This window comes from Mustela putorius, unplaced genomic scaffold, assembly GCF_011764305.1.
Source record: "Mustela putorius furo isolate JIRA1106 unplaced genomic scaffold, ASM1176430v1.1 tig00000129_pilon_pilon_pilon, whole genome shotgun sequence".
Classification (NCBI taxonomy): Eukaryota; Metazoa; Chordata; class Mammalia; order Carnivora; family Mustelidae; genus Mustela; species Mustela putorius.
The window spans coordinates 5,454,035-5,471,198 of record NW_025421290.1 but is presented as its reverse complement, the minus strand read 5'-3'; the positions used below and the strand labels follow the sequence as shown (position 1 = coordinate 5,471,198).

The window sequence follows — 17,164 nt, the reverse complement described above, 5'->3', positions numbered from 1 at the left end:
GGAACTCAAATCACAATTGGTGTGGGGGTTTTTTTTCCCCCTAATTTCCCCCCTTCCTGTTCCCAGCCCATGGGTTTGACCTCTCAAGAACAAAAAAATAATAATAAGTTAACACAGTTTTAAAGTAAGACCGGGGACTTTTTCTGTTCTTGTAGGGCTGCCTCCACATGAATCCTGCCGAGAGATGGACATGTGAACAGCTGTTGCAGCATCCCTATTTTGACAGCATCAGAGAAATGGGCGCTTTGGCCAAAGAGCTTGATGGGCCACTAAGGAAGACCCTGAGACAGAGCCGAAAGCACCTGCCTGGGGTAAACACGGGGCGCTCTTTCACGGAAGCATCTGGGTTGCACTTTCAAAAGATCTCAAGTCTGCCACCTGGTGCAGAGAATCTGTAGCTTGGCTGGAGGTGGCAAGTGCGGCTTGCTGTCCCACACCCTCATTCCAGCACCAGGAGAAGGGACCCACTGTCTCTCAGCCAGGGCACCAGACACGTCTGAGTCCGATGGCCCCTTCTCCCTACATCCCGCAGGTGTCCTTGTCCCACAGTTTCTTCCCTGCTGCCACAAAGTGGCCCCTCGGGCCGGGGCTGGGGGATGATGGGTGGGTGTTGTGCATGAGTCCCCCGGAGCCTGCTTTTTGTACTCTGGAGAATGAAATCCAGTTTATCCCAGGCAGCTCTCTGTCATCATCTTACTTTCGGTATTGACTGACATTCCAGAATGATCCAAAAATGGAACGAGTTTCCCCTTGAATCCTTTAATATTAAGAGTTGGCTTGGGTAGATTTGGTGATTTCGTGCTCTCAGTGATATCAATGGAACAGCTTTTTTTATCAGAGAAAAGCATCCCAGCTGCACACAGGGAGCCCGTGAAGAACATGATTGGATGAAGTTAGGCAAAGTAGCCTTATGTTAAGCATCTTGTTATAAGCCAAAAGCTCTAGTAATTTAGAATGGACTATAGCTGGAACCATAACTAAGCTGAGCTGGCTACTCCCAGTCCTTTCTGGATCTGCTTAGGAAGCCCTTAATCTATAAATTATTATGTCCTAGTCTTTCCCTTGGCAGCCTTCGCTGCCCTGTGTGCTGAGTGGCATCTGGGTGGTGTATGTGAGGTTTGGAGGAGAGAAGAGGATGGGCAGTCCCTTAGGAGCAGGTACAGCATAAACTGCAGGGTCCTGAGATAGACCAGAGTTACAAAATTAAGAAAGCTTTATTCTGTCATGTATGACCCAGGTAACAAAACAGGCTGGAATACATGACCCCACAGTTACCACTTAGTTTGTTGTTCCTTTGTGTCCAAAGCAAAGGATCTTGATAGGAATATTTCTACTTGAATTAATAGGGGAACCCACTAATTGATGTATTACATTTAGGTCTTGAAGGATTCAACTGTTTGAAGTATTAAAAAGTAACCACTTTGCAGATACCTAAGGCCATGTAGTACAAAATACATATATTTTTTGTATTTTCTCCTTTCGTTTGATATTGACAATAAATTCAAACATTTACTGGGAGCATGAAGGGAGCCATTTTGTCTTTCTAACAAAGGGGTAAGGGGGCAAATCACTTAAGTGCTCCAGATGTCAGCTTTCTTTGCTGTTAAGACAAGCATTGGCTTAAATGATCCCTGAGGTCCCAGCAAGCTCTTACCTCCTATAAATCTATTTTTTCCAATAATGTTAGTCAATTTTTCTTTTTCATATTCTCTAAATTTTCTTGAATGTGCGTATTTTGCTTTTTAATATAAAGTAAATCTTTAAAAAGAAAAAGGGAACACATTTAAGCATTTTTGTTCTCCCTCAGGTCCTAGATTCTGTGCAGAGAAAGTATTTCTGTGCTGAAAAATTGACTGACTTACCTCTTTTGTGATATGTACTCAACAACGAAAAGAATGCACGGCATTGAACCTCACCCTGTGTTTCGTATTTGCAGTTGCAGGCCCTTCCTCAGCTGACCAGCAGCGGCTTCCTTCCAGCTTTGGATAATAAGAAGTACTACTGGAATAGGAAGAAAATGAACTACCAATTTCCAAACATTTAAGGAGCTTGGAGCTAGATGATGAAAAATGATTTGGAGAAAACGAAACATATACATTTGTTTGAAAACAATCACCATGTCGAAAGGACACCAGGAGAAAACATAAGTCACAAACCAGGGGAGGCCACCTGGCAGAAGAGAAAGGGAACTTCCAGAGACAGCCTTCCAGGCTTCACGATGGTGACCAGAACAGAAATACTTGTTTGGATTTTTACTTGCATTTTTGTTGTATCTAAGTAGCTGAGCTAATGGACAGAAATATAAACTGTACCTACTATCCCTATCTTTGGCAAAATTAGAAATGTAGGAAGGATTTATGCTTTTATTGTACCATACACAACAAGTGAGAAGTGGATTACAAAATACCCAGATGTATTTCTTGCAGAGATTTGCCTTGAGTCCTATACCCTGCCTTTTCAGACTGTCTCAACATCATATTTAAGAAGTTTTAGTTCCTGAAATCAAAATGCTTATAATTCTATTTCCTGCTTGCTCTATATTTAGATTTTCATATTTTTAAAACATTTTAGACTATTGAAGAGTCTTTCAAAATAATTAAAATCATGGATTATCGTAACAGCATTATTTGCTTGCATATTTAATGTAACAAATGTCTACATTTGTAGACATTTGTTACATATACTTTTGTCATTACCTTTAGTAAAGGCTGCACCTTAGTCATTTTTGCAGGCAGGATGGGTTTTTATAACCCCTCCCCAGGTGACCCAGTTCCCTTTACGAACTGGTGTGAAGCCTGGTAGCTGACTAAGGCTTGAATCAAGGGGTAGAACAAGACCTACAGGCTTCACGGGAAGTGAGCCTATCAGCCTGAAAGTAATTAGTTCTTCATTCTCTCCAGCTCCGCCTCAGACTTGGAGACAGATTTACAGGCAGGACTATCTATAATGATCTGGGCTCTGCAAAAGTTGCTTGTTGAGTTCTTCTTTGGACCATGAAAGACTTTAGGTTGTACACTGATATTGTCCTGGAAATAACCTTTGATATTGTATGTGTGTGTCTATATACACATATAAATACATACACATACGTGTGTATGTGTATATATGTGTATGTATATATATATATATATATATATATATATATACTGTGCTAAGAATTGGCAACAACTGTTAAGAAAGTAGTCCAAAATGATTCTGAGTATTCTTAGCTTTGTATCATGATACTTAACATGTTATTAGCTTTGACTTGGCCTGCGCCTCCTATTCCAAAAGATTTTTCATCCTCATCCCCTGAACACAAGGGCAGGATGAAGCTCACGTCTGTTTCTTGTAGCTCACTGCCAGTTTTGGTTGGTGTGCTGCTGCTGCTGTTTCCTCAGTGGTTCCCAGCCATGGTCTTTGAAAATGTATTCTACTGTCTCTTCAAAACCTTCTCCTCTTCTCTTATTAGTTTACTGCTCTAGTAATTTCCTTCATGACAGCATTTGTCTTTATTCACTTACTGCTAAGTAACTCACCAAATTCAGGCATCTGTTCAATAATTTTGGCTACTTCAGCCAGTTTAATGATATCCTAAGACTCCCTGATGTGTATAGCTTCTTGCAAAGAGCTGACCCTGGGTTAAATACCAGTCGCAGCAGTATCTAATTCTTCTTATTTGGCTTTGATTCAAATGACAAGGAAGGACATCCCACTTCTGTTTACATTTTCTGTTTTCCTTTTTAACCCAAAACAATGCATTTGACGAGGCAGATGACTGTAACTGCCTAATTCATTCCGTAGTTTTATAGAAAATCATTCAGAATATAAAAGTAGTTCTGGACTAAATTGCGGTGAATCAGTTGCCTCACCACACAATAATCAAATCCGAGATGGAAGCGTTCATTTTTTCTAATGAGTTCTATTAAATATGTACCAATGCTTAATTTAACCACATCTGTAATCCTTCGTCCAGCACGGAATCACCACTGTTTCACATGATACTGTTCTATAGCTTAGTCTTTCTTTTTTTTTAATTTACTGTGTTCTGATTTTATAATTGACAGTGAAAATTTTATTTATAAATAGTATATCATTTATGGCATGTGCTATTTACATAAGCTGGCTTCTAAACACAACAAAAATTCATTTTTTTCCCAAATGCTGCATCATACACTGTTTATTTTAAAACTATTTCTAGTCAAGGTTATAGTTAAGAGTATAATGTTCAAACCAAACATATAGAAATCTATAAACAAGTTGGCATATCATTAATAGTAATAGAACCAGGGCCATTTCAGGGTAAAAATAAAGATCTGTTTTTATCAATATCTGATATTGTCACTACTTTCTAGATAAAAACTGAATTTTGTACTTATACTTCATTTTGATGTCCCTTGAACTCATAGGAAGAGGTAACCAATATGTATGGGGGAATAAAAATTAGTTTCTAATTGACATGTTAAAATTTCCTATTTAAAGCAATCTTTTAATTTAAGCAAAAAAGAAGTATAACCGGGCTGGTCTTCATGATCATTTCCTCTGTTCTACTGTAGTTGGCAAAACTATTTGAATTCAGCCAAGTATTTATGTCTAGTTTTAATAAAACCCTAGACTAAGATTACAAAATAGACAAATTAGCCAAAGAAAGGTGTATGTTATAAAGAACACAGGAATGTAGGATCATGGAAATGCATGCAAATCCTGGGAAGCGATACAAATGCCTCAACAACCACCGAATGCCTTTCATCATTGACTCCACCAACGAATCTGAAATTTAGCTTTTAGTTTATCATAATTGTACTTTTATGGTAACATGCTTCAATAACTTTAAAGTAAAAGGTAACAGTAGTATGAATTACTGATAAAGTACTATAAAGAGTATCTGTGTTGCATGTTTAAATCACTTAATTTTTTTAGTTTTTTTAATATATTTTTTAAAGATTTTATTTATCTGACAGAGAGAGAAAGAGACCACAGTAGGGGAAGAGGCAGGCTCCCAGCTGAGCAGGGAGCCTGATGAGGGGCTGAATCCCAGGACCCTGGCATCATGACCTGAGCCTAAGGCAGATGCTTAACCTACTGAGCAACCCAGGTGCCCTAAATAATTTTTATTTTTTTTTTAAGATTTTATTTGACAGGCAGAGATCACAAGAAGGCAGAGAGGCAGGCTCCCTGCCGAGCAGAGAGCCCGATGCGAGGGAGGGGGGGGCTTGATCCCAGGACCCTGGGATCATGACCTGAGCCGAAGGCAGAGGCTTTAACCCACTGAGCCACCCAGATGCCCTGCCCTAAATCACTTTAAAGAACTCTGTCATCATCTACAACAAAAGTTATCTACATAGATATTTATATAAAATGAGGAATATATCAGAATTAAACTGCAACCTGGTTTCCATTTTTCTTAAAATGACTTAATGTGCATAGATTTTTACTTCCAACTTAGTAACTTCAGTGAGTCATGTCTGAATATTAATTTTCTACATGATGGGCTCTCTGCTTCTGAAACATGATACAACATCCTTAAGTTCTGTTGATGATTATGTAATATTTACTGCTATTTAGGATCAACAATTTTAAATGATACTTTATATTGAAAGAAGACACTTATTGAATATTATTATTTTACTTCAAGTCTAATTTTAGTTCCAGAGAAGGCAGTGCTGTCTTAAAGGTTTGGATAAGATTTTCTTTTTCTCTTACTCCAGGAAGATCACTTAACAACAAATACTTGAGGTTTCTGCAGAAAAAGAAGAAAAAAAATTACTTCAGTTGGTCTTTACTCTTACAGCATTAAAACAGACTCCATTAAAGGCTTTAAAAAAAAAGTACACACAGAATGCATTTATATCACACTATACTATACTGTCAAAATGACTTTCAGAACAGCAATTTTAAGAGCGCTACTTTAAATGAAATTCATGCTAGGAACTAAGCCAGGCCTTGGGAAGTTTAGTTGTTCTGAATTATACCAATAATTCTAGCTGAATCTTTCCAAATACTATATATGTATTATAGCATAGAACTCATTTGCATGTGAAATATGAAACATGAATCTTAATCTAGAAAGGGATAAAAATTAGGGGAGTTCTTAAAGGAACTTCATTAAAAAATGAAGACTCAAAGCCTCAACTAATGTAAGAGATAATCTACTGCTTTTGGTTCCAATGTTTAAAACTTCTCTCCTAAAAAGAAACTTAAAAAAAGCATGGGGAGATGCCCGGCTGGCTTAGTCAGAAGAGCATGCAACTCTTGATCTTGAGATTGTGGGTTCAAACCCCACATTGGTTATAGAAATTACTAAAAAAAAAACAACCTTAAAGTTTCTCAAACTTCCTGTGATACTGAGGTTAGTGTCAGAACATGGGGAAAAAAATGAAGAGGAAGCATAATAGCAAAATAAAAAGATGAAGAGGAAGCATAATAGCAAATGCCCACTGACCGCTTACTGGAGCAGGCACCACACTAGATGCCTTAATTATTATAAACAATAATTATTATAATTAGTAAGATTGTTATAGTCATAGCCCCACAGTGCAGCAGCCACTCCAAAATATGAGTATTAAGTAAATAGTTCTTTTTTAAAGAGATGTCCCCTAAGATAGGCAATAAAATGTTAATGTATTAAGGTTGATAATTTTAACTGTTTGACAGTATTACAGATGAAAGTTAAGTCATTTTATGTATTTTTCCAAATCAAAAAATGTGCCACCTCTCAAATGTTTTAAATTCTAATTATTCAGGGCCCCTGGCTTGCTCAGTCGATAGAGGATGCAACTCTTCATCTCAGGGTTGAGAATTCAAGCCCCACACTGCGGACGGAGTTTACTTAAAAAAAATTTTTTTTAATTTAAATTCTAATTATTCACTTTAACCTCATCATCAAGTTTCCATTTTGGCAGTGACCACCTACCTTAAGTGATATAAAGCAATGATTCCTTTGTCTGTGATATTCCCACATGAAATTATTTCCATTTCCAGTATGCTTTTTTGTAAATTTTCCAGTTTACCAAGTTTCTCCAAACAGTCATCCTCAATATAATGACACTTGCATAGTCTTATTTTTTCAACGTGCTGTAGGCCCTCTGGGAGATAAAAGGTACATTTTAAGAATCTGCTTTACCATTAAGATAACCAGCTGTCCTAGTTTGGCCAGGACTATTCTGGTTTTAGGACTGAAAATCCTATGTCCTGGGAAACCTCTTAGTCCCCTGGAGGGGGAATACCTGGATGATGAGTTACCCTAATAACCATGCAAGATATTCACTATCCATGCTGTGCTAATGGACAGAACCACTCTGTAATCAGATGATCAAGTAATGCAGGAAAGAAATGCCCACACAAGCAGAGGCTGTAGGGTAGGATCATTCTTACATTACTAAGAGTTTCTCAAATGATGGAAATTTGACAAAGGTAGTTTGATAAGCAAGGCCTTGAATTTTAAACCAATAAGCATAAAATAAAGGCATGCAGAGACAAGCTTAGTGAAGGGAGAAAGGAGAAGGTGTTTGTAACCTCTATTTCATTTTTAAGAATCTCACACAGGACTCAAGACTGGATGGTACTGGAAAGGGTAAAAAGGAACACACCTATGTCTGCTAAATAGTGAGTCAACTGCAACAAAATGTCACTGCAAATCACCCACGTTTCCCATAAGCAAATGATAGGGTAGTTACCCAGATAATCAAATCCAATTCTCATGATACAGGACTCGGTGGCATCAATTGCCTGGATCTTGTATTTTTCCAGAGGTCCTGTTGGGAGGTGGTTGTAGTCCTTCTGCCACCTCTCCTGGCCATGGTAGCGCACCGTGGCCCCACAGCGTAGCAGCCACTCAGATGCTGCCCTATCGGGTCCCACGTCCTTGATGCGTTCATAATCTACTCTGTTGGCAAGAGAGCAAAAGCAGCTCATTTTTAGTATAATCACTAGCTGCTCAGCTTTAGTCGTCAGCATAAATATAATACTTCAGCAACTTTTCCTTTCAGATGACTGAGGAGGGAAAGAAGTATGTTAGGAAGAACCAGGTAAAAAAACATAGGATGGCTCTTCTCGCTCCCTTGTTTTTGTTTCCAAGTGAACTCAGTCAAGCTTATTATTTTTATATGGGCTTATCAGCCAGACATGAGTCTTCATTGATTCATATGTAGCACTGTGCTTGACACCAGGAGGTTCTCGGTAACCATGGATTGAGCAAATGACTATATTTGGTTATTGTTTTTATTAATGATTAAATATAAAAGGGACTAATTTTGAATCTATGTTCAAATTAATCTCATTAAGTGACTCTTATTAATTTCTACATATGCCCTTTCCTCTAATGAGTTGTGTTAATGTTTATTAAGCAATGAGATTAATTTCATTACCTTCAAAATGGTATATCTAAGAATGGCACCCACTTTTTTGTTTTTTGTATTTTTTAAAAGATTTTATTTATTTATTTGACACAGAGAGACAATACTTACCACAAGTAAGCAGAGAGGCAGGCAGAGAGAGGGAAGCAGGCTCCCTTCTGAGCAGAGAGCCCAGAGACCCTGGGATTATGACTTGAGCCAGCAGAGGATTAACCCACTGAGCCACCTAGGCGCCCAATGCCACCCACTTTTTGAACAAGTTGAGTCCCCTGGTAGTCTTAAAAACGCTAACTGTATCCCTTAAGAAGCCATAGAATATTCTAAAATTAAATTTGCTGAGCTTTTTGGGTTACAAAAATAATATATTTTCATTTTATAAAGAGTTAATAGGCATCAAAAGGACAAATAAAATGACTGAAATCCTCAACACAGTATTTTGTAATCGATTTTTCTGGTCTTTATTCAATGTCTGTATCTTTTACTTGTTTTTAAACAAAATTAGGATCCTATTACCTACCTTGTACAAAAAAGCATTTGAAATACAAGAAATAACCAAATTAGCTACTGGAAACTTATCTAGCTGTAATAATGGCCATGTTTCTTCACTTCAGTTAGAGTAACTTACTTATTAAACACTGCATTCAACCAGCCCCAAAAGTTTCTGTAGTCACATGACCGTGGGGGTTTCTTTAAGCCACACAACTGCTGGGAAATTTTTCCAAACAGCATCACTTGATCTAGACACACAAAACAGTATTCATATTAGATCATTAGCTGGCAATCCGAGCCATACATCCAGTAACTTACTTTACAATTTCAAAGTCAGTGCTCTTGTGCCAATAAAGCTGATGAGTCATTTACCACTCAAAGTTAACAAGCAAGTCACTCCTGTCTCTGTTTCTTGGTTTCCTTGCTGCAAGAAAAGAGGGGCTGGATTGGAGGGTCTCTAATATCCAGCCTTGATATTAAGTTTCAATCTTCAACCCTCAGTTGGAGTCTGCCCACAGTATCGCCAGCAGATGTCCGTCCAGTATTGCACTTACACAGTTGATGAAACCAGCTGTGCTCCCAGTCTACATTTCCAGTATCAAAATGACAAACCAGAATCAGCTAGGGAGCACAGCTGGTTAAAATGCTTATAGCCAGGAAGGAAGAGGAGACATGAAAACAGACCTCTCTATGCCAAGGTTGCAAGTAATAGCACCAGAACAGTGCAAACACAGACCCGTCCAAGGGCAGCTAGGAAAGACTGGGCAAGTAACCTCACCTCGCTGACCCTTGGTTTTGTCACTTGTAAAATGAGATGATTTGCTCAGATGATTTCCAGCTGTAAAAAATTATAATCATGAGTTGAGAAAGTTTTCTTGCTCAGAAACTAGGTTTCTGAGTGGTCTCAATCCGATTTATTTCAGTTCAAGCTTCTCTAGTAGTGAGCAATATCAGGGGAAAACAAAGATAAATGAAATGTGGTTTCAACCTTTGAGTTGCTGAAAAATTAATGCAGGGTGGAGTGAGGTAAAACAAATTACCAGGTAGTTAAACGGTAGAACCTGAAAAATTCCCCAGAGTTAAAATAAGAATGGACCTGGATTTCAACAGGAGAAAGTATGTCAGCTGATTAGCCGAGGCAGAACCTTTTAAGGCATGTTGTAGTTCAGTTTGGTGAGTACATGGGGATCCTGAGAAGAGGAGACAATCAATTTACACAGTCACATCAAGAAGAGTTTTGCCAAGATCAGCAAGGGACTTTATTTTTTTTTTTTTAAAGATTTTATTTATTTATTTGACAGAAATCACAAGTAGGCAGAGAGGCAGGCAGAGAGAGAGGAAGGGAAGCAGGCCCCCTGCTGAGCAGAGAGCCCGATGTGGGACTCGATCCCAGGACCCTGAGATCATGACCTGAGCCGAAGGCAGCGGCTTAACCCACTGAGCCACCCAGGCGTCCCTAGCAAGGGACTTTAGACTGTTTGCTGGAGGCAGTTGGGGTCACTGAGATTTTTGCAAAGAGCACTGGCATTGTTAGAGCTGTGTTTGGAATACTACTTGGCCAACAGCATCAACGCTGAGGGTCCATAGAACAGAACAGTGAGACAGCTAACAATGGCTTTAACTACATGTGCCCATGGGAAAGGACCAAGTGGGGCAAGAATGGGAATGACCATTACAGAGTGGATTCTACATGGCTCAGTGAGATGCTGAGGCAAGGGCCAGAATAGTTGAAAAGGACACTAAGTTTTGGTCCCAGGTCAATGGTTAGATGGTGATGTCATTAACAGAAGTCAGTATCAGGAGGACAGGTTATAGGTTTCCCCCACCTCCACCTCCAGTTTTTCATACTCAAAATATGAAGTGTTAGCATAACTTCTAAGTGGAGATAACCAACAAATTAGAATCAAAGTCACAAAATGGGACAACAGGAATGAACTTAGACCACCTAGACCATCCAGAGATGAGGAAACTGAAGCCCTAATATTAAGTAACTTGCTGACATCCTAAATCCCTTCTGGAACAAGGTGGGGTATTAATAAATGCATGTATTTAAAAGGTCTTATTTAATGTTTCATGGCTAACTGGTGGCAGCACTGAAACTGGAACTTAGTTCTCCCTCCTTCCAGTCCAGGGCTTTTTCCTCAGTCCCAGATGGTATTAGAACTGGGGAAAAGGAAGACTAGAGAGAGGCCTGAGTGAGAACCACCTTAGAGCCAAGAAGTGACTGAAGATGTTGAGGTTCTAGAACAGTGAGAGATGAGATCTGTGGACAGAACCTGGGATCATCTTCCCTCTTCATTTCTTTTAAGGTTTTATTTGACAGAGAAAGTGCACAAGCAGGCAGAAAGGCAGGCAGAAGGAGAGGGAGAAACAGGCTCCCCGCTGATCAGGACAGCCCGATGTGGGGTTTGATCCCAGGACTCCAGGATCATGACCTGAATGGAAGGCAGACACTAACAAACTGAGCCATGAAGGCACTCCTCTTCATTTCTTTTCTACAGTCATTACTGCAAACCTTCCCCATGCTATCACTCTCTTGTTCTTATCCCTTCCTAGCTTTTTTTTTTTTTTGTGAAAATTCTTTCCACCTGTGACACTTTTTTTTAAAAAGATTATTTATTTATTTATTTGTTTGTTTGTTTATTTGATAGAGGGAGATCAAAAGTAGGCAGAGCAGCAGGCAGAGAGGGAGGAGGAAGCAGGCTCCTTGCTGAGCAGAGAGCCCAATGTGGGGCTGGATCCAAGGACTCTGGGATCATGACCTGAGCCAAAGGCAGAGGATTTAACCCAGACTGGGCCACACAGGCGTCTCCTGTGACCACCTTTGATAACTCGACTGGCTGTCAATTTCATTTATCTGGGTTTTCTAGCTTCAACATAGGCTGTTCTATTTACCATCCCTCCCCACCCCACATCCCCATCCTGTCTGTAGAAATTTTACTCAACCTTAAGGCCTCATTCATCTCCATCCATCCATCCATCCATCCATTCACTCAGTAAGTATTTACTGAATGTCTGCTATACTCAGTGCCAGAGATACAATGGTAGGATTACAAAAACAACAAAGGAGAGACACAGAAAGACAAGATTCCTTGTCCTCACAGAATGTATAGTCTAATGAAGAAGATAGACAACATAAAAACAAATAAACATGCAACATGTCTTAATAGAGGTATGAACAAGTTCTGTGAAAGCCTAGAGGAGGAATTGAAGAGAAGGCTTCACACTAGAGGGGTCTTTTGAGATGGATCCTAAAGGATAATTAAGGGTTTTGAGTTAGCAGAAAAAATGAAAGGTATGCAGACCAAAAAGGACTTCAAGGATCACGTCTTATTCATTGCCATTTTTCTTAGCACCTAGCACAATGCCATCCACCTGATGCAAGAGTTTAATAAATATTTGCTAATTAGTAATCTTTAATGGTTGGTATATTTCCATAGAGACAGATAAAACCAGAGAGACTGTTATTAAACAGGTAAATTAGAGTGGTCTGTGAAAACTGAGTACTTTTACTTGATTCATTTTGGTTCACCTTATAATTCAGCTTAAAGGAAAGATGAAATTTACACTCACTATGATCTCTAAAAATATTAGATGCTATATTTAAAATAATTTAAGCATGACTATAAAAACTTTACTTGGAAATAAAGGTAAAAAAAGTAAATTGGTAGGTTTTACATTCTCAACTGCCCCTGTGCTCATTTTAGAAATTTCAGATGAATTCAAGCTGTTGCCGCTGGGAATGTTTTCTATAAGGAAAGCGGAGACCTCTAGTGGTGAGTGGTGATTGGGGAAAAAAATGTTAACAGCAAGTTAAAAAAAGTCACTAATAAATTATTGCTTCAATAAATAATTCAGAAATTAAAATCATTTTAAAAAGCTCCTTCTTACTATCAGAACCGGGCTTAGGACAAATGTTTCTAAAAATTGCAATTATGCTTGTAACTTAGAGAAGGGCAGATCTCTATGTCTAATTCAAAGTAAGATATACACAAAATGTTTCTGAGTAACAGAAACATTTGGTTGGTTTGGTTGAGAGTTCCCATTTGCCTAAAAACAGTAAGTTTTTTTTTTTTTTTTTTAAGTGGAAGTTCTGTTTTTACTTATCTAGGCTATTAAGAGTGATGGCTAATTAAGTGGTTCAGAAGACTGAACTAAAGAACTAATTCTTTTTTTTTTTTTTTAAGAACTAATTCTTGAAAGTAAATAAAATTTGGAGGTATGGGGTGGTACTGGAACTGGGCAGATCCTCCCCCAAATTACAGCCCCACCTCACTGCAAATCAGTGACTTCGATTCTTATTCTTGAGGTGTGTAAAGTCTAATGAACTAGAACTGAAGAAATCATTAGGAATTGGAAGCAAAGGGGCACCTGAGTGGCTCAATGGGTTAAACCTCTGCCTTCAACTCAGGTCATGATCTCAGGGTCCGGGGATTGAGCCCGCATCATTGGGCTCCCTGCTCAGTGGGGAGCCTGCTTCCGCCCCTCTCTCTGCCTGCCTCTCTGCCTACTTGTGACCTCTGTCTGTCAAGTAAATAAATTAAAAAATCTTAAAAAAAAAAAAAAAAGGAATTGGAAGCAAAATTCTCTAAAGCCATTCCTAGGCCAACATCACATGGGGCTCATTGAAGTAACACCTTACAGGTTCTGACATACATGGAAGATGAACATGAATTCTCAGCTAAGGGTGGTGTCATACCAAAGGCTTTATGGGGGTGTATGAATGAATGTAAGGTGAGCTCTTGATTTGAAATTACTTAATTGAAACAAATTAATGTACAGTCAAACCTAGGGGAGAGGGTAAACAGGAAAAAATTCTATACAAAGAGCAGGTGTATTGCGAGTTCCTTCACCTTGTTAAACTAAGAGGTATGTACTCAAAATCACATGGTAAACAAGTCACTACTTTGGTTTCAACTGGCCCATGAAAGTCTGACCACAGACCATAGAAATGTATAATTCTGTACTTAACCTAGTTACAAGCTATGTGCTGTGCAAACTAAAAAATAACCATCTCCACTACATATCTATCAGCATGGCTGAAATAAAAGATAGTGACAACACCAATTACTGATGGTAAGTAGACACCAGATCACTCAAACATTGCTGCTGGGAATGTATAAAGGTACAGCCACTTTGGAAAGCAGTTTAGCAATTTTTTACCAAACTAAACATGCGCTTATCATATGTATGACACAACAACTGGACTCTTGGGCATTTATCCCACAGAAACAAAAACAGGTTCACAAAAAAAGCAATACACTGATGTTCATAGCGGCTTTAATCCAAATAGCTGAGAACTAGAACTGAGTTGTTCTTCAATGGGTGAATGTTCAGCCTATTGTGGTACATCCATACCATGAAATACTACTCAGCAATAATGAATAAACCTTTGATACATACAACAATTTGGATGGATTTCAAGGGATTATACTGAGTAAAAAAAAGTTAATTCCAAAAAAGTTAAATACTTTATAGTTCTGTTTATGGAACATTTTTGAAATGACAAAATTTTAGAAAAGGAGAACAGATTGGGAGGGGGTGCCCTGAAGAAGAGAAGTATAGTTATAAAAGGGCACCAGGGGGCACCTGGGTGGCTTAGTGGGTTAAAGCCTCTGCCTTCGGCTTAGGTCATGATCTCAGGGTCCTGGAATCGAGCCCCGCAACGGGCTCTCTGCTCAGCGGCGAGTCTGCTTCCCCCTCTCTCTCTGCCTGCCTCTCTGCCTATTTGTGATCTCTATCTGATAAATAAATAAAATCTCTAAAAAAAAGGGGGGGGGGAGCACCAGGAGGAATCCCTTGTGGTGATGGAAGCGTGTTGTAGCTTGACTGTGGTGGCAACACAACAATCTACACACTTGGTAAAAATAATATAGAACCAGGGCAGCTGGGTGGCTCAGTCAGTTAAGTGTCTGCCTTCTGCTCAGGTCATGATCCCAGAGTCCTGGGATGCCATCAGACTCCCTGCTCAGCGGGGAGCTTGCTTCTCCCTCTACCTCTGCCTGCCACTCCCCCTGCTTTTGCTCTGTCACCAAATAAAAAAATAAATAAAATCTTAAAAACAAAACAAAACAAAAAATACATAGAACCAAATACACACTTGTAAAGCTGCCGGAATAATATCACCGGGATGTGTCAAGGTCAGTTTCCTGGTTATGATACTGTACTATATTTTTGCAAGATGTTAGCATTGGGGGAGAATGGGTAAAGGGTATACAGGATCTCTATTGTTCCTTACAGCTGTATGGGACTCTACAATGATCTCAAAACAAAAAGTCGAATTTAACAAATAACCATCTCTTATTTTCTTTCCATTTGCGAAGAGAAAAGCAAGTAACATTCTACATTGTTTTCACAAATAAAATAGTCAACTGTCCCAGAAGTAAAATCATTTAAACATAATAAAAGCAGTAATTTATTCAGTTGACCCTTGAGCAACCATCCCCCCAGCTGCTGAAATCTTCATAGAAGTTCTGACCTTTCAAATTTTTTTTTTAAATATTTTATTTATTTATTTGACAGTGAGAGATCACAAGTAGGCAGAGAGGCGGGCAGAGAGAGGAGGGAAGCAGGCTACCTGCTGAGCAGAAAGCCCGATGTGGGGCCTCATCCCAGGACCCTGAGATCATGACCCGAACTGAAGGCAGGGGCTTAACCCACTGAGCCACCCAGGCGCCCCCTGACCTTTCAAATTTAACTAACAGACTCCTGTTTGATTAGAAGCCTAGCAACACAGCTAACACATATTTTGCATGTTATATGTATTATATACTGTATTTTTTTTTAAGATTTATGCATTTGAAACAGAGCGAGGTTAGCACCAGCCAGACGAAGAAGAGGGAGAGAGAAAGGGAGAATGGAGCTCTCTGCTGAGCAGGGAGTCCAGTGTGGGGCTCATCCCAAGTCCCTGGGATCGTGACCTGAGCTGAAGGCAGATGCTTACCCAACCAAGCCACTCAGGTGCCCCTATATACTGTATTATTATAAGGTAAACTAGAGGGGGGCCTGGGTGGCTCAGTGGGTTAAAGCCGCTGCCTTCCGCCCTGTCATGATCCCAGGGTCTTGGGATGGAGCCCCGCATTGGGCTCTCTGCTCAGTGGGGAGCTTGTTTCCTCCTCTCTCTCTCTTTCTGCCTGCCTCTCTGCCTACTTGTGATCTCTGTCAAATTAAAAATAATAATAATAATAATAATAAGGTAAACTAGAGAAAATAAAATGTTAAGAAAATCCCAAGGAAAATACATTTACAGTACTGTACCAGATTTATTGAAAAAGATCTGCCTGTAAATGGACCAGAATAGTTCAAACCCATGCTCTTCAGGGCTCAACTGTACTTCCCTGTGCTAAAGACCCACGAGCCTTTTCTCATGTACTCCACACAAGAGCCCCCTGAGAGGGACACGGCTTGTACTCCTGGTCCACAGAGGAGGATCTGAGGCAAAGAGGCGAAATGACTTCCCCAAGCCATCAGACTAATACCTGGAATCAAATTCAAACAAAATTCTTCCAGCAATACAGTTTTTAACATTCTACTTTTGTTCTGTTCAGTTGTGCTGACCCTAAAGATTAAAGACTGCCATCAAGCACGGAGGACAGGTGTGGAACTGCCACGGGAAGAAACTTGATCAGATGGTCACTTGGGGATGACACAGCCCACCTCCCTCACCTTACAGATGAGGAAAAGGGGTGAAGACACCGGTACAAGTGAGTCGCTGCACCCAGCCCCGCGCAACATGTTTAAAACCGTATCTCGACCCAGTATTTAAGGAAACCGGCTGCTAAATGATAGCAGAGAGGACACCGCCGGGAGCCCCGCAAAAACAAGGCCAGAAGACTACAGGCTGCCAGGCGTTGCCGTGACCAAGAGCCTCCGTCCGGAGCCAGGGCCAGGGCCGGACAGCCAGCACTCCTCCACGGGCAGTTGGCCTGACGGGGGTCAGGATGGAGACCTCCGGTGGCTAGCGGCGGGCGGGGGCCGGGCCGAGCGGGAGGCAGGGAGGCTCGCTCGACCCGCCCAGAGGAGAGTTTTCAACCCCCTGTCACGCCCCGACTTTCTCCCAAAGTCCAGAGGACGCTGAGCGGTGAACACCGAGGACGCACGACTCGACAGGCCAGATTTTCAGTCGACCCAGCCGTGGGAGAAGGAAAAGGGCAGAGCGTAACCACCACCCTAGACCCGCCTCGCTCAAGGCCTAGCTCCTCTACTCACAGCGCCGGAGGAAGGGAGGGAGCGAGCCAGCGCGCTGCACGTCTCCCGCGCCGCGGGCCTGCCCTTCGCCCTCCGCCGCGCGCGTCCATTGGCCCCTGGCACCGCCCTCACGTGGGGCGTGGGTGAGCGCCTCA

The 17,164-nt window shown here is 40.5% G+C and overlaps 2 protein-coding genes across 6 annotated transcripts in view; one reads left to right on the top strand and one right to left on the bottom strand.

The window, feature by feature from the left end:
- The window catches only part of CDKL1 (cyclin dependent kinase like 1), a 54,242-nt gene extending 49,286 nt beyond the window's left edge, over positions 1-4,956 (top strand). The window contains exons 9-10 of the mRNA XM_045069264.1: positions 156-311; positions 1,937-4,956. Of these exons, the coding sequence (XP_044925199.1) occupies positions 156-311; positions 1,937-2,044 (264 nt within the window). The 3' untranslated portion in view covers positions 2,045-4,956. The remainder of the gene's footprint in view (positions 1-155; positions 312-1,936) is intronic.
- A 633-nt stretch (positions 4,957-5,589) lies between these two features.
- On the bottom strand, positions 5,590-17,156 carry DMAC2L (distal membrane arm assembly component 2 like). Of its 5 annotated transcripts, XM_045069273.1 has the most exons (6): positions 17,031-17,054; positions 9,601-9,660; positions 8,959-9,070; positions 7,656-7,864; positions 6,893-7,064; positions 5,590-5,719 (listed from the first exon to the last, which is right to left on the bottom strand). In XM_045069273.1, the coding sequence occupies exons 3-6, from the start codon at positions 9,060-9,062 to the stop codon at positions 5,605-5,607; spliced, it is 600 nt and encodes a 199-aa protein (XP_044925208.1). In that variant the 5' UTR covers positions 9,063-9,070; positions 9,601-9,660; positions 17,031-17,054; the 3' UTR covers positions 5,590-5,604. The 5 variants fall into 5 exon arrangements, with proteins under 5 accessions (XP_044925208.1, XP_012911465.1, XP_044925212.1 ...); XM_013056011.2 differs by lacking the exon at positions 9,601-9,660 and having other exon boundaries at positions 17,031-17,121; XM_045069277.1 differs by lacking the exons at positions 9,601-9,660; positions 17,031-17,054 and adding an exon at positions 16,488-17,016.
- Positions 17,157-17,164: the final 8 nt, after the last annotated feature.

Coding starts and splice junctions, on each gene's coding strand:
- DMAC2L (XM_013056011.2), bottom strand. CDS start 9,062: ATGCTGTTTGGAAAAATTTCCCAGCAGTTGTGTGGCTTAAAGAAACCC. Junction 7,065..7,655: donor AATTGGATTTGATTATCTGG/GTAACTACCCTA, acceptor TTTATCTCCCAG/AGGGCCTACAGCACGTTGAA. Junction 5,720..6,892: donor ATTGCTTTATATCACTTAAG/GTAGGTGGTCAC, acceptor CTTTTTCTGCAG/AAACCTCAAGTATTTGTTGT.